Raw genomic sequence first — 15,165 nt, 5'->3', positions numbered from 1 at the left:
TCAGAAGGTTTATAGCTCCCCAGGTGATTGGCGCATGCAGACTCATGCTCCACACTTGCCACTCAGGGGTGGTGCAGGGCAGCGTCATGCCGGTGATGATCTGGGCCCTTGTTAGAAATGTAAAATCTTGGACCGCACCCCACCCTGCTGAATCAGAAGCTCATTTAACCAGACCCCAGGTGATTCCTCTGCACCTCACAGTTCGAGAAGCCCTGACTGGCACGCTGTCGTCAGAACATTGGTGGGGACCGGAACACAGATGTTGGTGCCTGGCCCCTGGGTGCGGTCCTTGCTCTGCTGTTTATTAGTTTTGTGACTCTGGGCAAGATGCTAAACCCCTCGGTGCCTCTGTCTGGTCATCTGTAAATTCACAATAGTGGGAGGCCGGTCTCATGGGGTTGTTCTGAGGCCCGGCTCATGGTAAGCAATGCAAGGATTCTTCTGTTACTGTGACAAATCTCTTCCTGAAGGGGCTCTGAAATGCAGCAAGCCTCACAAGTGTGACAGTGGCCCTGGGGTCGGGGTCAAGAGGGTCCTGGGACAGCTCGAGGTCCCTCCCCGTCTGGACCTGCCGTGAGCCAAGGGGCTCTCTGTACCCTGGGATGGGAGCAGACTGGCCACCTCAGCAGATGGCAGCAGGCTAGGAGGTGCCGGCTCCCAGCTGGGCCAGCACAGGTCACCGCAGGCCCCACCGAGAAGTGGTGGATGACAATGGCTACCAACTACCAGCACGACCAGGCATAAGCCCCACATTGTTCAGTCAACCCCACGAGATGGCTGGGAGCGCACTTGGAGAACTGGCCCGAGAAAGGGCTGAAGTGACAGAGTGTACCTGAACATCACTGGATGGCCTTCCTGTCCTCACGTGAAAGGGAAGCTTGGGATGGAACCCCAAGTTCAGCTATAGGAAAAGTAAGTTTTGCCATGTTAACTCCCAGTGGGAGGGCTAGGAACTTCCCAGTGATTTCCTATAACCAGGTATCCCCCCCACCCCTGTCTTTGTGTCTGACTACACAGGAACCATGCAATATGGGAAAGGGTGCTTGTTATTTTTTATTTTTTTTTAAGATTGTATTTATTTATCTAGAGAGATAGAGGGAGAGGGCATGAGCAGGGGGAGGCGCAGAGGGAGAGGGAGTGAGAATCTCAAGCAGACTCCATGCCCAGCGTGGAGCCTGAGGCAGGGCCTGATGCGGGGCTTGATCTCATGACCCGGAAATCGAGACCTGAGCTGAGATCAAGAGCTGGATGCCCAACTGACTGAGCCACCCAGGTGCCCCAGAAAGGGCGCTTTTTAAAAGGTTGACGCAACATAAGCAGAAAGCACAGGATAATGGGTAAAAAGAGACTCTGGAAATGCACCTGATTTCTGAAGTTAGATATTCCTCTGACACTCTCAATAAAGCCTGTCATTTATGGTCCATCTGTCTGTCCATTCATCTGCTAATCTAATTGTCTGTTCATCCATCCATCCATCCATCCAACCACCCACCCACCCACTCACCCAATCATGTATCCAAACATCCATCCATCCACACATCCATCCAGATCCATCCAGTGAGGGAATTTATCTCCTGAGCCTCCATATTCTTGCTTCATCATTCTAATAGTTGTTCATCTGGCATTGCCAAGGAAAGAACTATTCCACTGAAATACCTTTTTTCCAGATAATTTTTATCCCTTTAAGAGTGCCTAATTGCATTTAGTTTAGTCATTTTAGAGAGAAATTTTTTTAAGTGCGTCGTAAACTTGTCTTCCTTGCTAAAAGAGGACATGCTACATCATATGTCTTTTCGGATGATCCAGGTCAAAACTCTAAATGGCCGCCATAGTGCTTTGTTGTAAGACCAGTGTTGTGGGCCCCCAGGCCTCTCTGCAGCTTGACACTAAACGCTCTGTTTGCTCTGTTCTTGATACTCACTTTTGTGCTTTTTGCTGATTCTGATTCTGCTCACCTGCCACTTCTTAGAGCTCTCGGCATGCTTCTAAGCAATTACTTCTTTAAGTGGCCTTGGGCTGGGAGAATTGATAACTAAGTGTGTTAGAATTGTGCACAAAGCAAGAGCCCTGAGTTCTTTTTTTTTTTTTAAAAGATTTTATTTATTTATTTGAGAGAGTGAGAATGAGAGAGAGTACATGAGAAGGGGGAGGGTCAGAGGGAGAAGGAGGCTCCCCGCTGAGCAGGGAGCCTGATGCGGGACTCGATCCCGGGACTCCAGGATCATGACCTGAGCCGAAGGCAGTCGCTTAACCAACTGAGCCACCCAGGCGCCCGAGCCCTGAGTTCTTTGTGTATTTATTAAAGACTTATTTTTTGAAGTACACGAGTCTCCGGCCTTGTAGCCCCTCTCTGCTTCATCCAGGGCTGAAGCGTTCCAGGTGGTTGAAGTCCTTGGAGGCATAAGCCCTAGAAACGGAGGTGACATAGTATGTCAATAGACATGAATTGTTCTTCCTTGATCATAACTGCTTTCTTTTCTGAAGAAGGGAGGGGATACCAGAGACTAACATGAATGAATGGGGGCCCAGGGTGGGGTAGCTGGTCAGTGGTGTCCGAAGTGTCTGAGGGATAAGGAAGCTGCTGAGTCCCACTGATAGTGAGCAGGTGGCTGGGGAAGGGCCTCCTGCCTCCTGCTCACTCCTCGTGGCGATGGCCAGTGTGGACAGGGGAGAGCGAAGGGAGCCCCCAGGGGAGCCGCAAGGCTTGGTCTCCTTTCAAGGCCTGGAGCAGGACTGGCACCAGCGGTGAGAGGGGCACTTGGGGTGGGGGTCGGGGGCACCTCAGCCTGTAAGCACCCCACTTCCTGACATACTCCTCACAACACAGCAGCTTCAAGAGTGACCCCTTTAAATGCACAGATAGGGTGACACTCAAAACGCTGACACGCACCTGCACTAGCAAGGGGACCCTTCTCTCTAGGTGGGCAGTGGCCTGTCAGATGGAAACAGACAATATACACTCAGGCAGAGAGGGAGTGCCCTTCACTTCCCTCCCACCTGGGGACAAGCGCTGCCTATTTGTGACAAACACATCAGCTCTGAACTTGGACACGGTGACTCCCCTCAGGAAAGCGACCACCCCGCTGACAATCGGGCATCCTCCCTCCCAGGGTCGCCCAGGGCACACTCCTGCACACTCCTGAGGCGCTTCTCTGAGGCTCCCTGAGCATCCATACACATGCCCACACGCATGTGCTCAGACACACTCAGACCCAACGAGGCTTGGGGAGCTGGGGGGCTGATTCCAACGTTCTTCTCCCCGCCTCTCCAGGAGTTTTGTCAACCGCAGTTTGGCGCTGGGGAAGATTTGCTGCTTCGGCTTTGACATGGACTACACCCTGGCTGGTAGGGAGGGAGGGGGCAGGGTATCTGGGGCTAGGGGAGCAGTGGGCAGGCACCAACCAGCTGGTTCTGCCGGGTTCCCGCAGCCTACAAGTCCCCAGCGTATGAGGCACTGGCCTTCGAGTTACTGCTGGAGCGCCTGGTGTGCACTGGGGACCCACACGAGATGCTGCGTTACACCTACGACCCCTCCTTCCCCACCAGGTGCGGGAGCCGCCTGGGGTGGGAGGCTGTGGCCCGTTGAGAGCCCTGGCACCTCCACCCACAGCCTCTGCGCTCTCTCCCCAGGGGGCTGGTGTTTGATGTGCTCTGTGGGAACCTGGTGAAGGTGGACACCCATGGGAATGTGCTGTTGGGCACCCATGGCTTCACCTTCCTCTTGGAGTAAGGGACAAGGGGTGGAGGGCAAGGATGCTGGAGGAGAGGAGGAGGAGGGGGAGGAGAGACTCAGGCACACAGCAGAGGCTCAACAATGCCTGCTGGATAAGAGAGGGCGAACAGGGGTGGGGGGGTGTGGGGGTGGGAAGGAATGGCAGGGCTTGGATGGGCCTCTAGGAGGCGCTAGGGAGGGCACATTGCCTGCACCCAGCCCACTCCCTCCCGAGGGCAGAGATCTGGAGCTTCTACCCCAGCAAGTTCATTCAGAGGGACGACCTGCAGAGGTTCCACATCCTCAACATGCTCTTCAACCTGCCTGGTGAGGGCTGGATAGCGGGTGTGGGGAGGTGGTCCTCAGGACGCCCAGCTCGGGCCTGGGTGGGCTGCTGCCTGGGTCCCTGGGCCAGCCACTGACTGGCCTCTCCCCCCGAGAAACCTACCTGTATGCTTGCCTGGTGGACTTCTTCTCGGGCTGCTCCCGTGACACCAAGTGCGTCCCATGCCCTGTCCAGCCCTGGGTGACCAACAGGACACTGCTGCTGCCCAGGGCCCACGCCCTGAACTGGGGTCCCTGCCAAAGAGCACAGACCCCTCTCGAGGGGCTCTAGGAGCTCAGTGGGAAGGTTTTCACTGCAGGGGGCCCCCCGACCTTGTAACTGGTGCCCCCCCAAGGGATGAGCCACAGCACAGGGTGACGCCCCTTCCAGCATAGCTGGGACATAAACTCAGTGTATGGTTCGAGGGGTGACTCTGATATAGGGTCCAGGTTTGGTGGTCACCTCAGGCCCCCTTATTGGCCTCCCTGTCCTCTTGGCCTGCCCCAACTGTGACACTGGCTATCAGCATGGGAATGTCTTCATGTCCTTCCGAAGCTCTTCCAGGATGTGAATGATGCCATGGATAATGTCCACCAGTCGGTGAGTGCCAGGACCCCAGGACCCCTGACCTGTCTGCCCTCAGCTCTGCTGGGCCAGCCCCGAGGGCTCCAGCCCCCACAGAGTTTCCACTCCTCTGCCCGCTGAGGACTGTGGTCTGGGCTCCTTGCATCTTGGACCCAGGCATGCGGGCAGGTTGGTTGCACGCATACATGCACCTGCGCGTGCACACACACACACACACACAGAGCTCTGCTCCCGCCTGCAGGGCTGTCTGAAGGAGAAGACCCTGGAGGACTTGGACATTTACGTGGAGAAGGACGTGAGCGGGTCATGACCAGGCCTGTTCCTTTGTCCCCCTCCTCCCCAGGGCAGTGGGGCTATGTCCCTGCTGCCCTCCTCAAGATGTGGACAGAGCTCTGTAGCCTAGCCTTGCTCACAGACCTTCCTGCCTGGCCTGGAGCCCGTGCCTGGGAGGCCGGGAGCCGAGAAAGGGATCCCAGGGCAGCTGGGGGAGGCCCCATTCCTGGAAGTGACACCTACCTCTGTTCCAGGTGTGAATCCCCATCCTGCTGGGCAAGATGAAGGAGGTTGGGAAAGTGTTTCTGGCCACCAACAGCAGCTACAACTACACGGATGTGAGTATGTGGATGGGGGGGCCCTTGGCCATCAGAGCCCAGAGAACTGCCTCCTTTCTGGCCGCTGGAGGAAACTGTATGAACAGTGAGGGGTCTGGAGGAGCCAAGACCCTGCTACCCTCCCTGTCTGGTTGGCATTTTGGGTTCCATTTCTTGGCGTTTTAAGGTCTCAGTGGAGTGAACAATTTCTCACCACATAGCTCCTGTGGTCCCCAGTGTGTCCTGTGAGGTGGGGTGAGGGAGGAGGCAGGCAGTGGCCCCTGGCCCAGCCGACCTGGGTGCTCTGACCCTTGCCCTGTCTTTGCCAGGCCATCATGACCTACCTGTTTGGCATCGGGGAGGTGAGTGCCACGTGCCTGGGTGGTGTGGGCTGTGCCGAAGGCAGGAGGGCCAGGCCAGGCCACAGTGCTGAGGGCCTCTCCCATGTCGGGCCCTCCCCTTGAGGAGGAACTAAGTGTGGGAGGGGGCTTTTCCCATGCATGGGCCTCGCTGCAGGTGGTCAGAGAGAGCAGGGGATGGGAGGCCAGTGACCTCAGCCAGGCCAAGGGTGGCGCTTGGAGTGGGGGCAAGGCCACTTAGAGCCTTGGAGGAGGCCATGAAGAGGCAATCAGATGTTTGGGGAGGGGCTCAGTGAGGTGCAAGGGGGTGGGGTCAGGCTGTGGCAGACCCAGGGGAGGGGAGTGTGTGACCCACCCTGGCACCGCGTGTGACCAGGAGTCACTGGCAGGCAAATGGGTGAGCAGGGCTCGAACTCAGCCACCGCGCTCAGATCCTCTGTCCCTGGGTCTCTGCCCGAGCGCTCTGAGGAGCTCTGGAGGCTGACATGAGAGCCTGCACAGTATCCAACACCTGCTTCCACAAATACCTTTTGAGCACTTCCTTGTGCTAGGACGGTCACGGCCAAGGATGCTGGGGAGCCAGGGGCACCGCAGGGCTGGGAGTCAGGACCAGGGCGCGTGGATGGCTTGTGACTTGAGCCCTGGCAAGCTTTCACGGTGCAGAGCGTTGCTGAACCTGGGCTGGCGCTTCCGCCAAGCAAGGCAGGCCAGGGGGTGGGGGACCAGGGAGGAGCTGGGCCATGTGTCAGGGTCAGATGTCCCAGGCTGCGTGTGTGTGTTTGCAGTGCTCTGCCACGCCTGCCCACAGGCTGAGGCCTCCGACAGGCCCTGGAGGTCCTACTTCGACCTGATTGTGATAGACATACAGAAGCCCCGCTTCTTTGCTGAGGGAACGGCGCTGAGACAGGTCAACACGGTAATGGCGGGGGCTGAGGCCCCATCCACCCTGACTGGGAGGGCCACGTTGTCAGGGAGCCCGCCCCTGAGGCTGAACCTGCCCTTGGCAGCTTCCTCTCTGCTGCTCTGTCTGTCCCTGGAGACAGGGACCCAGGGGCCTCCTTCAGCGCTCGCTCTCACCTCCGTCCTCCCATGCCCCCCTGGCTACCCCTGCTGCTCCCAGCCCCCTGCTCTCTCTGACCAGGGTGCCCCTCTGCCCCTCCAGGACTCGGGTAAGCTCCCCGTGGGCACCTACACGGGGCCCCACCAGCACTGCGCGGTTTACTCTGGAGGTACCAGCTCCCACCTTGCCCTCCTGCCTCCACAGGCACCCTACCTCGACTAGGAGCCCATGGCCCCAAACTGCCCACCAGGCAGGAGGGGCTTTGAGCAAGCCTGTCCTCCCGTGGGGGGGGGCAGGCTCTTCGGACGGGGTGTGCGAGCTGCTCGGGGTGCAGGGGAAGGATATCCTGTACATTGGGGACCACATCTTTGGGGACATCCTCAAGTCTAAGAAGGGGCAGGGCTGGCGGACTTGCCTGGTGGTTCCTGAGCTGTCCCGGGAGCTGGCCATCTGGGCCCAAGAGAAGGGTGAGCTGTGGAGGGGTCAGGGCTAGGAAGGGGGGCGCTGGCCACTAGTGCGGAGGCATGCCCCTTTGCCATCTTGCCCTCTTTCCCGTTGGGGGTTAGTAGTGACCATAATAATACTGTCCACTCTGTGGTTTACGAGAGCAGAACTACTTTATCCATGAGAAAACAGACATCCAGAGAGGTTAAGCAGCTTGCCCAAAGTCACACAGCCAGAAAGGGCAAGGATGCCTCAAATTCCTATCTCCTGACTCCAGAGTACTGTGGTGTTTCTGTAGTCTGAGGCCTCCTTCCTCACCTGACTCGACCCTCCCTATTCACCTGAGGCCACTTAGAGAATAGAAGGTCAACCCCCCGACCTGGGAATGACTTGTATCCTCGGGATCAGGAGTGGCTCTGAGCCCAAACAATTCAGGTTTGTTCTAAGAGCTGGGTTTGAGTCATTACCATGTGACCATGGGTGGGTCACCTGACTCCCTGGCCGGCTTCCTCACCTGTCCCACAGGACCTTTGCTATAACTGCTCTGCTCTGGGTGGAGCTTCACTTGATGTAAGGAAGGGGTGAAGGATGTTATGCACACAGCTTAGGGTGTGTAGACTCCTGGTGACCTCCAGCCTCACCACATGGCTGAGCTGGGCCTGGGGCAGACAAAGGAAGGTGGGGCTGTCACTCACCCCGTGCTGTCCCCTGTTGACTTTTCAGAGCAGATGGAGGAGCTGAAGAGGCTGGACATGCGCCTGGCAGAGCTGTACCAGTAAGAGCCCTGCCCACAGCGGGGAGAGGGATGGAGGGTCCTGGTCAGTAGTCAGGAAATCAAGATCTGTTCCAGGCTGGCCTTCCCTAGTAAACTGGGTTTTGGGATCCCTCTGATCCCTTGGGTCACGCTGTGACCTCTAGGTCCTTCCTCCTTACCCACTCAGCATGGACTCAGGAGGCCTGTCCTCTCACACACATGTGCACACACCCAGCCCAGCACCCTCCCTGGGTGCCCGTGGAGTGCCCTGTGACCCCCATGGGGCCTAGGGAGGTTGTGCCTGGAGCTTGGAGGCCCTGTTCCTCTTCTCCTGGGTCATGTGGCCATTTTTGCACCAGGCACATGGATGGGAGCAGTTATGGGCTGCAAGTCATCAATGCCACCAAGAGGGAGATTCAGGTAAGAGTGAGTGCTGAGCGAGGAGGAGACCCTCACCAGCGGGGGTTGGGGGTGGGGTGTGGGCCTCCAGGCTGCCTGCCCCATCTGCTTCCTCCCAGGTTCCTGAGCCCAGTGATGTGATTTTCCCCAACCTCCGCAGAGCCACCTGTCCTTGTCTGCTGGCGCCATCTGCTGGCCCATGTTCCAAATGACAGCAGAGCGCTGCCGCAGAAGGGCTGAGTTTAGCCTGTGGGGTGATTGTGGCGTGTCTCTCAATCTCCATCAACCCTCCTTGAGATGTGCGGGCTTGTCGGGTTGCGTCATGTGACTGACTAGCCAGCTGTGATCAGCGTCTGGGGGAAGCTAGATGAGCCACCCCAGAAGAGGGATTTAGGGCCAGTGAGCTGATGGGTCCTGGGAAAAGGAGGAAGGAAAACGCCCCGTGGCACCTCTGACCAGCCCCCAAAGCTGGGAGAGTCCTGGAGGCTGTGTCAGCAGGATTCAGGCCATTTGGAATGCACAGAGCCAGCTGGGCCCAATAATGAAGGATCTCTGCAGAGCCTTTGCAGGGTATAAAGCCCTTGCATGCTATTTGATCCTTCCATAGACCTGAGAAGTGGGCTGGGCAGGGACAGTTACCTTTATTTTACGGATGAGAAAACGAAGGCTCAGTGAGGGGAAATAGCATGCTTTTGGTCACTCTGGGTGTAAATGTCCAGACCAGTTCTCTAGACGCTGAAAGCAAGGCCTGGTGATGAGGTGGGGGCCTGCGAAGGGGGCAGGCAAGGGGCCAGGTGTGTGGGCCTCTGCACGGGCTCTCTGTCAGGGCATCAGAAGCTACATTAAGCTGAGGGTTTGGTCTTGGTGGTCACTCTCCAGGTCCAGGCAGGTAACTGTGAGGAAAGCAGGGAAGGGGGGCCCAGGGCAAAGTGCAGAGCTGCCTCACCTCCCAAAGCACCAGGCGCCGCCTCTGGGTTTAAAGAACACAGCTCCTTCCCTACCAGGGGCAGAGGCCCCAAGTTCCCAGGGTGATAGACCCAGGGGGGGCGGAGCGGGGCCTGGCCCCAGCGGTGTAGGATCGGCTGTGGGTGATGCAGGTCCAGGTGGGATGGGATCTCCCCTCTGCCAGAGAGTCACCCGGGAACTGGACCTGTGCTACAGCATGGTGGGCAGCCTGTTCCGCTGCGGCTTCTGCCAAATGCTCTCCTCCAACCAGCTGATGGGCTACGCAGACCTCTACACTGCCGCCCGCCTCAGCTTCCTGCGCTACCCGCTCGGCTCGCTTCATCGGGCAGCCCCGGAGCTGGTGAGTCCCTGCAGAGCCTCCCTGGCATCCCTCACCCTCTGCCCCAGAAGGACCCTCTGGTCCCCAGCCCCGCTAAGAGCTTTCGAGGTCGCCAGACCCAGTCTCCCACCTCCAGGTGGAAGTGGGTCCAAGCCTTGCAGGGAACTGTGGGCGACCTAACAAATGCACGGGAGGAGTTGCAGCGCTAGAGATAAGATGCCGCAGCTGGGAAGTTTTCTTCCTGCCCAGCCTTCACACCTGCTTTAAACTGAGACCACCTTAACTCAGTATTTCCTTAGTAGAGAGGATACCAGATGCTAGGAGGAAGGCTGCAGTCCCTATCCCCTCAGTTAACATAGTTGACTTCAGAAGAAATGGACGAAGCAGCAGATGATACAGTAAATGCCTCTGCTGGCTTTCCTCTGAACACCTGCACCTGCTCCTGGGTCAAGGGCAGGGAGGTGGAGGGCGATGATGTCACTGGGTTAATGGGAGCCGTGAGACCGCCCCTTGCAGCGCGTCCCTGAGCACGCATGTCAGTTCTCCCAATGAAGCGTCGGTATTTTCATCTTGTAACATGGAGTCTCATGTCAAGGATCTGGACTTGAAAGGATTCTCCAGGGCTCCTTGCCTCCTGCTTTTCTTGCCACTCTCAGCTGCCTTCCAGATGCTTGAGAGGTGAAAACCATTTTCTGAGCGTCTCCTGGGTTTCCTGCATTGGCTAGGTGCCTTTTATTTATTTTGTTTTTAAGTAATTTTGCGTAATGCTCAGTATAACCCACCAGAGTGGTTTTTTAAAAAATCTTCATCGTACCATTGGCGAAATGGAAGTGTAGAGAACCTAAGTACCTTGCTGTCACTGCTAGTAGACTGCGGAGTCAGGATTTGAATCCAGTGCTCTTGAAGAACTGGGGACATGCTCTGTCCCCTGCACCACACTGCCACACACTGGCAAGGAGGGAAGTGAGCTCTCAGTGTGCAGCCTCCTCTCATGGCCAGGTTTTTAGATGAGCAGGGCTGGAGAATTCCTGTTGGCCAAACTGGGGGGTCCGAAGCCTGCTTAGACATTGTTGCTAAAGTAGTGACCAGACAGGTGAACAAAAAGCGACCTGAGCACCAGTGAAACATGTAAAGAAACCTGAGCTTTACCCAACCATGCTGGCCTGAGATTTTTGAGAAAGTGATGTCCATCTGCCAGAACCTTCCTTCTCCGGCTGACCCTCCTGGGCTTCCTCTTCTGCAGCATCATTGGACAAGAAGCCGGCAGCTGTGGGTAGAGTGAAGTGGTGGTGGTGGTGATGTGGGGAGGGGTGTCGTTGTCTATGCATAACCGAGGGCTTCCAGAAAGCCTCGACACTGAAGGAGCTGCTCCATCTCCACCTGCATGTGTCTCTGCAGATGCCCCATGAGTCAGTTGTGGAGCAAGAACGAGCCAAACTCGATCCCTTCTCCTGCCCCTGCTTCTACAGCCAGAGGGTGAGTTGCTAGGAGGTGGTGGGTTGCTTCCATCCACAGTAGAGCTGGGAGGAGCCAGCTGGCTGTGCTGGGGGAGCTTGCCACCTGGGGCTACCCTGGGCTAGAGTAGGGGTTCCCAATGGAATGGTATTCAGCCAAGGAGGCATCTTGTCTTCAAGGGTAATCATCCCTGAGTATTTATGTTGAAATTTTATTATCACAAATTGCTTTTCTTTGTATTTCTCCTATGTTATAATATTACACTGATTTTTAAAATTATAGAGAGAATAACTATATTATCTATGAATTTCAATTCAGGAGAGAAAAGAGGAAATTAAAATATTTTAATTTGGGGCATTGGATCCCCTAGGGCCGGGAAGCCCCGGCTCTAAGCCCAGATTCACAGGTTTTGTTCAGCAGAGGCTAGCTGGTGCCTTCCACCTCTCCAGACCACTTTTGGCTGATTCGTCTGACAAATCCATTCCCACTCTGGAAGAAGCTGCAGAACATGTGCTCTTCCAAGCTAGGATTCCTCTCTAGACAGCCTTTATAAACACAGTGAGTAGGGGCTCTTCTTCAGCTCCTTTGTCACTTTGTGCTGCGTGGTCCCCCTGTGAGTGGACACTCCAGCTTTCATGAGTGGCAGACTTGGCTCCTAGCCTGGTTCTGCATCGTGGAACCCTGCATGAGGCTTCCTGGGGCTTGATTTTTAAAATGTTCACCTCATAGGCTTCCTTTTGCTGGGCGGTGCCAGGCTCGGTGTGCATTTTTTCAACCAGTGTTTACCAAGTGCCCCCTGCATGCCCAGTAATTTAGAAACCAAATAGTAAGCTACAGTTCCCCTGAGCTACATCACCATTCATATCCAGTTTTATTTCTACACATTTCTTAAAAATAGTATTTTTGTGCACTTTGATTCTGTTACTAGTAATAACAATAATACTCGATTGGCCATAGATGACTTCATTGACTGTTCTTTCTCTCCAGGTCACTATGAAAGACCGTAAATGAGATAGCCCGAACATCTTTGAGCTTGGTGTATACGTGCATTAAAAAACATATACAAAGTCATACTCATGACTTAAAGACTTGGTACTTTATTTTGGTAGGAGCTGCTCTGTGGCACTAAGCCCATGCCCTTCATTGTTCGGATGTCACTGATTTGAATTCACTTCTCTGGCTCCTGTTTTGTCTGTTGGTAGCATCATCTGGTATTATCTAGAGGCTTAGAATGAATATACCTATGTAACTGAAATGACAAAACCAACTCTCGAAGGAACAGGTCTGTGAAAGAGTTCGCTAGTTTTGCTTTCTGTGGATAATAAGGGAAACATTTGGAATATCTGAGGATAAATAAGGGATGACGGGCCACATACTGAGAGAGTTTCAGAAGCTTGCAGGTCTGGTACTGCTAAGACCTTTCGTTCTTCTTCCTGGGTTGACTTTTGGGCCTGAGTCTGTAAAGCAGCTTCTCCAGGCAGAGACCAGGTATCCCTGGCCTTGTGTCTTCAAACACTACATTCTTGTTCAAGGGCTAGAGGGTAGAATTTTATCAGGAAAATTGTTCAGACCCTAGGGCCCATGCTTTTCTGGAAAGATGCTGAAATACGGTGCAGTAGCTAATACTACAGAAATCAACCGTTAGAATTCCCTGCTAGGGTAGTGAGAATGCAGAGAGGGCTGGGGGATGAATAGCCACCAGAAGAACTCTTCAGGTCTGAGGAAGAGTGAGGGAGGGGGAGGGGGATGCGGTGGCATGCTTTTTCCTTCTGCCTGAAGCATCCCCTCCCTCTTCTCTTGTTAAACCTGCTCTTGCCTCAGACTTGAGGGGCCTCTCCACCTCCCTGACTGGATCCGATCCTTCTGTTGTTCCCATCCTAGGGACCTCTCTTTCTGGGGATTATTCCATTTTCACACATTTGTGTCCCCCCTAGACTCTTGGCTTCATGGGGCCAGGTCACATGGCTCATCGCTGCATCTCTGGCATCTACGGTGTCCTGTCTGTTTTACTGAGTGAACTATGTCACCTGGTTTATTACATTATTATAATATTACATTATTACATATTATACATTGCAGAGGAAAGGGTGGGGCATAGGTAGATTGTAAGACAAGAGGATGCGGGGAAAGACTAGAAAACTTTGGATTAGAACTCTGCTAAGCTTGTAGGAATTCAGCTGGGGCATGGTAAGGTGGAAAATACTTCTATCTGGGGGCTGTTCATTTCATGCAGTTTTTTTTTTTTTTTAAACCTAATGTTACCTCTGTACTCATTTACCTACACTTTAGTTGGAAATGAACTCCATTATTCCAAAGACTGTAGTAGATACTGATAGTCCATTTCTGGAAGAATTTTTAGTTGGGCATGTGGCCACCCAAAATATGTTTCCCAGCCTTCTTTGAAGATAAGTGCATGTGCCCAATGGCCCCGCAATCTTAAGTAGAAATAATATGTCCAACGACCAAGCTGTACCCTTAAAAGGAGAGGGGCATGTCTTCTACCTCCTCTCTTCCCGGATCCCTCTGGCTGGAATGTGACATTGGTTGGGAGGCATCCCTGGCCATATGGACAAGGCTGTACCCCGGGGATAGTAGAGCCACAAGACAGATGTGGCCTGGGCTTGGCACCAAACACTGGACAGTTTCACTTGAACTGCTGATGTAAGAGAGACCCGTTTCCCTTTGGGACTAGCAGCTGAATCGATACCCTAATTCTGACATCCAGCCCTGAGCAGTCAGAAAGGAAGGGAATAGAAACATCATCCATGGGTTAGTGGCCTGGTGGTAAAAAATGTGACCAAGTCACCTCATTTGTAGAATAAATGACAGTACTCTGGCTCTCATAGTAATTCCTGTTTGGTAAATGGGAATAGTTCAAGAAGTTCTTCCTTATCACCTTCCTACTCCGCATTTCCTTACATGGAGTAGAGGCGGGGATTGAAAGCTCTGGACTTGGCGCCAGACAACCCTGAGTCTGAAATTTCAGCCCTATCATTGACCATCTAACTAGCGTCTCCATACCTAGGTCATAAGGCTGTTGTGAAGATGTAGTGAGATAAGATGCACAGAACACAGCCAGAGGAAGCACTAAATAACAGTGTCCTGCACTACCGTTTGTGTGCGTAGGACTTTTCCCCTAGCAACGGACAGAAACCTAATTGAAACTGGCTTTCAGATTTTGTGGTCTCTCAGCAAATCCCTGGGTATTGTTTGGCATCGCAGGTAAAGGGAGTCTGTCCAAAGGGAAGGAAAGGGCTGGCTGTGTGGATTCCTGCATTTTGGTCGTGGTGACCATCTATTCTTATTGAAAATTAGTATATTTATGGTTTTATAGCTCAGTTTTATGAACCTTGTCATTATAAACCTGACCTAGAGAGATGGTGCTTCCCTCATCGTGATAAAATCTAGTTCTTGGGTGAGGATCATGGTCAGACCCTTGGTCAACATGAGTTCTCCGTGGTAATGAATGTTCCCTATGAGGCCTCTTAAGATTGCCTAACAGTGTTTCCCTGGACAAAACCCTAATTCTCTAGGCCAAGACATCATCACTGTTTATTTTTTTTTAAATAATAAATAAAATAGGGGCACCTGGGTGGCTCAGTCGTTAGGTGTCTGCCTTCGGCTCGGGTCGTGATCCCAGAGTCCTGGGATCGAGCCCCACATCGGGCTCCCTGCTCAGTGGGGAGTCTGCTTCTCCCTCTCTCTCCCCCCCGCTTGTGTTCCCTCTCTCGCTGTGTCTCTATCAAATACATAAATACAATCTTTAAAAAAGTAACAATAATAAATAAAATAAATGAATAAGCAGGAATGAACAAAATTTAATTTTTTTTTGTTTTAGATAATACTTAAATATTAAGAAAGCTAAAATTTAAAAATTCACAATATGCAATCAAATGCACAATATGTTGGCTACGTTTTTCTATACATTATATTTACATAATGATTCTAATTTTACCTTTCCAAGAACAGTTGCCCAGGAGGAAGGAAAGGCAACCTATAATAGTCTCTGGGGCTTATACTGTCTTCTCAGGCCAGGTGTCCTACAGCAAAGAATTGAAGTGAAGCAGCAAGTGACCCTCCCCTCCCGTCTCCCCTTCTCCCTGTTGTTTTTCTTTGAAGCATTCTGAATAACAAATGCACAATTAGATTTGGATATAAAAGCTAGACGACTACCACTACCGTAGTTCAGAACTGTAT

The 15,165-nt window shown here is 53.5% G+C and overlaps 1 protein-coding gene across 1 annotated transcript; it reads left to right on the top strand.

Moving 5' to 3' along the window:
• Nucleotides 1-2,650: 2,650 nt before the first annotated feature.
• NT5DC4 (5'-nucleotidase domain containing 4) lies at nucleotides 2,651-12,041 on the top strand. The gene is given in 18 exon segments (XM_081797294.1): nucleotides 2,651-2,745; nucleotides 3,272-3,345; nucleotides 3,429-3,546; nucleotides 3,631-3,726; nucleotides 3,939-4,039; nucleotides 4,153-4,206; nucleotides 4,541-4,588; nucleotides 4,591-4,637; nucleotides 4,864-4,917; nucleotides 5,150-5,233; nucleotides 5,542-5,574; nucleotides 6,380-6,505; nucleotides 6,734-6,800; nucleotides 6,928-7,098; nucleotides 7,799-7,850; nucleotides 8,189-8,249; nucleotides 10,912-10,989; nucleotides 11,956-12,041. Coding segments are annotated over 18 exon segments (1,383 nt in total). The 3' UTR covers nucleotides 11,980-12,041.
• The last annotated feature ends 3,124 nt before the right edge of the window (nucleotides 12,042-15,165 follow it).

This window comes from Leptonychotes weddellii, chromosome 10 (genome assembly GCF_054177405.1).
Source record: "Leptonychotes weddellii isolate Sample4059 chromosome 10, ASM5417740v2, whole genome shotgun sequence".
NCBI classification, from domain to species: domain Eukaryota; kingdom Metazoa; phylum Chordata; class Mammalia; order Carnivora; family Phocidae; genus Leptonychotes; species Leptonychotes weddellii.
This window is presented reverse-complemented; position numbering and strand designations above follow the sequence as displayed.